This window comes from Monopterus albus, unplaced genomic scaffold (genome assembly GCF_001952655.1).
Source record: "Monopterus albus unplaced genomic scaffold, M_albus_1.0 scaffold69.1, whole genome shotgun sequence".
NCBI lineage: Eukaryota > Metazoa > Chordata > Actinopteri > Synbranchiformes > Synbranchidae > Monopterus > Monopterus albus.
The window spans coordinates 4,568,699-4,576,204 of NW_018127949.1; the positions used below are offsets into that span (position 1 = coordinate 4,568,699).

Genomic DNA, 7,506 nt, shown 5'->3' on the forward strand with positions numbered 1-7,506 from the left:
GCATCACTCTCTGCTGCTGTTAAGCATCTCTCTAACCTCTCCTCCTCCTGCCTCCCTCTCTTTCTCCTTTGCCCCAGGGGTCGGTCTGTGCAGTTAAGTGGTGGAGGCATAGAGGGTTAGTGAGGCAGTAAAAACGATGATCTAGATTCCATTCTGTGGCACGCACCCTCTCATTTACCCTATTAGATCTCAGCAGCTTGGGAGCCCTGACTGACATTGGCCCTAAAAGGCGTGTGATTCTGATGCATCTCTGTGCGTTTGTGTAACGTATGTGTTCACTTGGAGTATTTGTGTTCTCGCCTCAGCCTTCTACCAACAACAGTAAGAACAGTATAGTGAGCGCCATCAATGCCCTGAAAGACACCAACATGGCAACCAACGCCCAGATGGTACAGTAGGCCACCACAGTATCAGTTCATGTCTCTTAACCTCGTCCTCCAAGTAGCTGCATCATAGCCCTTTGTGCATCATCCTCCATTGTCATAGTCAGTCCCTGTCATCTTTCAACTACCATCCAGGAGGTGTTGCACCTTAACATTCCCAATCCCAGCATTACCCACCCTCTGGCCCTTTTACCCTCCACACGTGTGCAGGGCAAAATTGGGGCAGTGCACATGTGTACCTGAGTTTAAATTAAGGAGAAAAGACACTTTTTGTAAATGGAGAAAAAATGCTTGTCATTATTTTGAATCTCAGGCTGCACATGTGCACCTTTTAGATTTGTTAGGAGCATGTCCTTATCTTCAGGATTATGTGCCTCTAGAGTGGCAGCACAGAGAACTGTGGAGTCCTGGTTCAGCAAGCTACAGCTGATATCCAAGAAGAATTTAGTCGTATTGTAATGGCCTCTGTTATTCTCTGTATATAATCCTTCCCTCCCATGCTAAACCAGCTGTTCTTTAACTTTCTCACTAAAGCCAACACCTTATTATGTCAGCCACATTTTTTTTAACCACATCCATCCATCTTTTTCACTCACACTTGTTTATCTTGCCAAGCATTTACCATCCCCACTAGCATCCTTACCATACTGCCAAGCTTAATCACTGTGTTCTTATTGAGTGCTAGCACGCTGTTATAACATGCTTTACATATGACATCTTGTAGTGGTATGGCTGGATAATACACTCTGGTTTGATAGTGCTTCTCAATTGGATGTGCAGCAACCAGAAGTAAAGTAAAAATTGGCATTAATAGGTATATTTTATTAGATTTTTGTGTTGTCAATTTATGCATAATATATTTTAAAATATATATTCATTGCAAATAACTGTAGTGCACTTGAGTAGTATGTCAGATGAAATTAGGGATTAAATGATTAGTTGTAAAACAAATGTCTAACAGTTTTCTTAGCTTTGATAGACATTTTCTCAATTATATTGAGCTAAAACAGAAGCATGGTTATGATTATATCATCACAATACAATTCCAGTGAAAAATGAAATGTTAAAATGATCGACAGAAAATTAAATGGCAAGAATCTTAATAATCAATTAAAATGAACTTTTAATTGTAATGTGAAATTGCAATAATTTGCTGATTTCAGCTTTTAAGCCACAAATATTTGTTATTCAGCTTAGAGTGTAGATGCCCAAACCAAGACTGATGGGACCCGTTGGGACTTGAAGGTTCTTGATGGGTTCGGACAGAAATTTAGAAATTATGTTCCGATCCAGGTCCGTTTCAGATACGTAGGTCAAACTCTAGGCCGGACAGAAGAACACTGTACAAATTGAACTGTGTCAAGCTGAGGTCTGGTTCAGACATTATATACTATGAGGTTGTCAAGTCTGAGTCGACTTCAGATGCCACACTCTCAGACACAGGTTGGGTTCGGACAGAAATATACAGCCTGATCCATGCTTTAGTTTAGTTCTGTTGTCTTTGATAGAAAAATGATTAGTTTTTGGGTTTGGGGCAAAATCAGCTATTTATATACATCAACCTTTGGCTTTAGAAATTTCTGCTGAGCAGTTTTGACTGTATTCTGACTTTTTTATAGACTTAAACAAATAAATTGCAGTTGAATCAATAATGAAAATAACTGTTAGTTGCAGACCTAAATGATGATTTCACCCCCAGCCCTAGCTGTGGGCTTTTGTGTTTGGTCAGTACAATAAGAAGCCCAGTTGAGAGGCACTGGTGAGTCCGGATGGTGATATGTTGGACTAACTGTTCTGCTTTGGGTCGCAGGAGTCTCAGAGCACAGTGGTGCACAACCCTCCCGATGGAGTCAAGGTAAGATTTTTGTCTGTCTGAAAGTCTGAGCATCAACCAACTGCTTCGCTCTTTGGTCTATATGCTGGCTTTGTCAATATCAGATTCTTTGTGTTTGTCTCTGCACTCCAGGGATCAACAGAGAGCAACGCCACCAACGACGAGGAGGAAATGAAAGGTAGGAAAGGTACTCACCAGTTTTATTCCCTTTTTCCTGTTCTTATCCACTCTCTCTTTCTCTGTCTCACATCGAGTAAAGTGTGTATTTGACTGTAGTGACTGGCCTTTGTGTTGAGATGCAACACGCGTCTCTCACACTGACTCTGTGCCTGTGGTGTATGAATGTATGTGTGCATTTACTGTGTGTCTGGCTGCGTTTTGTGCGTGTTCTAGCGGACAATTCGGCGCTGAGTCTGAGCAGTGCCACAGAGGAGATGCCCCCACTACTGCCCTCACCTCAAACCTCACCTGCCAGTAAGTTTATCCATGGCCACCAGAAGCTATAAGGTCACCCCTGGCAAGGACCCACCCACTCATCTCGCACTCCCACCCCGGCTTCTTGTAGTCACTGGCAGTGGTGTCTTACATCTTTTAGCTCCCTCACTCTGATCCACCAAGCTTTTCCTGGGGGTTCCCACTGGTTTTGGACCATTGAATTGTAACTAAAGCATAGTGTTTTAGTTTTTAAATGATAAAGCTGGTCATTTTCTGTATTAACAGTATTTAGCTTATTTGTCTGTGCCATAAACCTCCGTTCTTCAAAAATGATTAAAAACACATCAGGCAAACACAAACTGCTCTGGGTGACACGTTTGTTCAGTATCCAACACCAGACCCGCATATTTGTTAAAAATGTTGCCCCAGAAGCTTCAAATGACCAAAACATTCTACAGCGTGTGAAGTAAACAAGAGTCAGAGATTAACTGTGACCGTAAGAAGTTTATTGTTGGTTTTAGTCTCTATATTAGGAGTGTTGAAAGTACTATTAATCTAGAAAATGACTGACCTTATTACAATTTTATGTAATCAAGGAAGTACATGGTTTAATTTTTATTGATATTTGTACTGATTTAATTTATTTAAAGAGCAATTTGGGTTATTACAATTTGAATATAAAATTGTTGTTCATAACTATTGGTAGTGATAACATTGTACTTGCCAAGTTAATTGCTGAGATCTGAAGAGATGGACATCACTAATTAACATCAGCTGAACTGGTTCAATTTAACTGTAGATTATTTCAGCACATGTCTGGATTGTTCAGTTCTTCAAGTCTGTTTTTAAGCTTCATCTGCTGCTGTTGTCTGAGCTCAAATCTGCAAAAGTACGGGCTTATTTACAGTTACCTGGCTCATTTTATGTTCACAGCAATTTAGCAAAAACACCCAACTGTAAACCAGTTACCACTACACAATGAACTGTGCCAAAGAAGGGGTGAGCATTCCTGTGGAAGCTCCATATTCAAGTGAAATGATGCTTGACCCATCATTTGGCCCCAAAGAGGCTAAATGTTTTTTGTTTTTTTTTTAAGAGAAATAATTTGATGAGAATATGGAAGATTTTGAGAAACTATTATGAGCTGTTAGTGCGATTGTGATTTTAACAAATTGTTAAAATACCCTTTAATATATGTCTATACACTCAGTTGGCAGTTTATTAGGTACACTAGCACAGTGTAATGTAGCAGCCCTGCAATAAAGCCTTCATGAAGCTGGTGATGTTCAGTTTGTGTTGAAGCTTTACAGTGTTCACAGGTCTCAGCTGTTACTTTGAATGCAGTGTTATCAAAAGTAAAAAGCCACAACTAGGAAAAGAAGAGCCGAGTTGTAATAAACTGGAACGTTTCTGTAACAGGGAGGCATTACTAGAATGGATTTTACAACTTGTCTTACACACTAATTGCATATGGTCATTCCCTGCTGTTGTGTATCCATTGTACTGTGCGTTTTGTCACATATAAAGAGCAAGACTGCAGTTAACTGCTTCATGAGGTGAATTTAATTTCTTTGTGCTCAGAAGAAACGTTAAGAACAGAAGGGGCAATTTTTTCCGAACACAGGGGCTTTTTGACCTAAGTTGCGAAATCATAAAAAAAAAAAGTCATGGAATTTTTCATCAGGGCCACTGTGGGAACCCTGAAATTAGTGTGTGTGTTTGTATGTGTGTTTCTTAATGATTCAATTCAATCACTGCATCTATCCCCTTGTCCTCCTAATGTGATAGCTCCAGAGGGAGGAAGCCTTGCTCACCGTGCAGCTGTGTGTCCTAAACTCCCAGTCTGACATGACTGGAACCATGCACACCATAGAGCATTATGTTTCTCTTGGTCATCACATTTTCTCTGCTCTTTAGTCTCTGTTGCATTCTTTAAACTTCTCTCTAATTTCTGTCTAAAACACATTCTTCACTTCTCTCATCTTTACCCCCCAAATCTGTCCTCTTGTTCTTGTCCTGTTGCTTTCATTATTGAACGATGCTATGGTCTCTTCCTTCCTGAACATGCTGAATTTCCCCACAGGCATAACACAAGCAAATAACAAACAGTGACTTTGATCCTCTCTTTGCTGGGTGCTGCAGTTCATCAGAGGAAGCTTTGTTAATGTATGTGAGCATTAAGAGTAGAGTAGATGCGAGCAGAGCAGGCAGTTAAGTGACTTCCACTTCACACAGCATCACGATCAGAGCTGCACCGATCTCGCTTCCAGCTGACATCCTGTCTTCACGTTACCCATCTGCATGTCTGTCATAAACCCAGCACTCTTTGTCCTGTTAATTTTATTGATTACTAACCCACACCACCTTTGTCTCTTGTCCAATTTTGTCACTTCTTTAACTGCATGAGCTGTGTGTGTGTGCGTGCGTGTGTGTGCGCGCGTGCGTGTGCGTGTAGGTGGTCAAATGTACATTTGTCATGTTGTCAACAATCCTTGCTGTTTGTGTGTGCTGACCATTCGTTGTGTGTTTCAGTTCCACCGCATGATGTAAAGCGCATGGCATGGAACAGCACAGGCAACAGCTCCTGCCCCGACTCTGAGCTCTCACAGTCGTCCATGCCTGCCGCTCCGCTAGGGAGCAACACTGTCGCTACTAAAAGCAGTACTAAGCAGAGTAAGAACACATCTGGACTAACTGACCTCAGCTCTTCCTACCTTCATCTCACTGTAGCCATTGCTGTTGCATATGAAAGCCTTGCATCTGTGAAATGGCGGTTTTCTCAGGAATGAAGAAAGCAGGTCATAAATGGTCATTTATTCAGGTGTTCATTCTTAAGTCAGAGAGAAAAATCTGAGACATTTTAATTTCACATTTTTCCTCTTTGAAGAGATGAAAGCATCTTGAAATGCAGGACATCCTACCCTTATCAGTTGGCTTAATACATGTTCTGGTCTTGAAGCAGTTCATTTATTTTGGCAGCAAGGGGTGAAAATCTCAAAGAATGCCAAAGGATGTGGTCAGCGCCTAATTTTTCTCTTTTTTTTGGTCAACAAATCCATTACATAGACCAAAACCAACAATGCATTAGTTTGTCTCTCAGTATGTTCCAACTTGCTTCCCTGTCTATACCACTCAGTCTCGCACCCATTTTCTTTCAAAATAAGGTCACAAAAAACAAGCTCAGTAATCTCCTCAAGCAGCAGTGCAATGTAGTTTTCATTGGACAATATTCAGCCGCAGATTAATACACTAAACTACAGTACCGATGTTCACTGTATGACTCAACATCAACAGAGAAAAGGTGCAACAGGTCGACAGCTTTAAGTTTCTGGAAGTACCCATCTCTGGGGACCTAACCTGGAGCCTGAACACATCCTGTGTGATCAAAAAGGTCCAGCTGTTGCACAGTATGGTACTCGAACTGCACAGAAAGATGGCCTGCATCACGTGATCAAGACACCACAGAGGATCATTGGATTGCCTCTTCAGCAGATGCAGGACATTTATTCATCCAACACAGACTACAAACTGTTAAACCTAGAACCAACAGGCTTAAAAATAGTTTCAACCTGAGTGCTGTTAATTTCTTACAGAAGCCACATATGGACTTAAGTGTATTGTCCAAAATGACTGATTATAACCATTCAGTTATCAGGCTGCTAATTCAGTCTTTTCCACCAATTTTTAATGTTTTTAATTTGTTTTTGTACAGCATCCACACTATGTTCTCCTGATTATTCTGGGATCTCCCGTCCATTTTTTGGCACTTTATAAGTCCAGCATACTTTCAGCTATACAGGCCATTCTGGTATCAAACTGTTCAGCTCTTCAAGGACATTCCTTGCTTGTATTTTTCTTTTTTATAAAGTTTATACTTTTTAATTTATTCAGCTTTTTGTTTACAATAGAAGTCAACGGAAGCTCAAAGTGCTGATTCAGTGACACGGTCCTGGAGTGCCATCTGGTGGTCTATAAAATGCAGTGCAATTGAGACATGGCACTTCATAACTCCACTCACTCACTTACACACCTACTTGTTTTACCTACTTTGTGGGGACCATTTGGAATATTTCCACACCTTAAGTTCAGCATACTTTCAGTTAGAAAAGCCATTCAGGTATCAAAATGTTCAGCTCTTCGTGGACATTCCTACTTGTATTTATTGCATCTCATCCTTCAGATTTTTCAACAAAGAACTTCAGCCATTTCTTCTCATCCTTCAGCTGTTTCAACAATTGATTTCAGGCATTTTCAGGACGATCTTTCAACATGTCAGCATCCACATGCATTTTTGACAGGAAATGCATTTCTCTAGTTAATAATGTTCTTTGTGTCATGTCTTTTAGTACTAATACTACTGGCAAGAGAATATCATATGTAGCATTGTAACTGATCATGTTGCTGCTTGGGGAACCCAGCCAAACTAATTTTCCTTGTGTACACATGCAACAACAAAGTATTCAATTCAGTTGTAATGAAGAAATGTGTCACCTGGTGCAACAGTCTGGCTGTTTTTCATAGTTTAGAGCTCTGTGCCACAGAGGAATGCGATATGTCAGGCCACACAGACGAAACTTATTTTGAATCAATTCATTGTTGGTTTTGGCTTTTTAATGGGATTTATTGACAAGAACAAAAATATAAAAGGGAGAGAGAAGAGAGTGATATAGCATAGAAACTTTATTTGGGTTCATTGATGTTTTAAAATGTCTGAGTCGTGTGTGGAAATGTTAGAAGCATTTCTCGGCTATTATGATACTGCTCCCAGTTATTGATAAACAGCACATTTAAGTGTCATTGTGTACAACAAAGGTTTTGTTTCCTGGGAGAAGGCCATGGGGAACAGACTTTTTC

The 7,506-nt window shown here is 40.4% G+C and overlaps 1 protein-coding gene across 13 annotated transcripts in view; it reads left to right on the top strand.

Annotated features, from left to right (window-relative positions):
* Window positions 1-7,506, top strand: part of camk2g1 (calcium/calmodulin-dependent protein kinase (CaM kinase) II gamma 1) — a 37,425-nt gene that overhangs the window by 24,977 nt on the left and 4,942 nt on the right. For 2 of the 13 annotated variants that reach the window (XM_020605139.1, XM_020605141.1), the window contains 5 exons: window positions 306-389; window positions 2,194-2,238; window positions 2,350-2,404; window positions 2,611-2,691; window positions 5,185-5,325. In XM_020605139.1, coding sequence (XP_020460795.1) covers window positions 306-389; window positions 2,194-2,238; window positions 2,350-2,404; window positions 2,611-2,691; window positions 5,185-5,325 — 406 coding nt within the window. The remainder of the gene's footprint in view (window positions 1-305; window positions 390-2,193; window positions 2,239-2,349; window positions 2,405-2,610; window positions 2,692-5,184; window positions 5,326-7,506) is intronic. The other 11 variants (XM_020605143.1, XM_020605146.1, XM_020605148.1 and 8 more) reach the window with 8 other exon arrangements.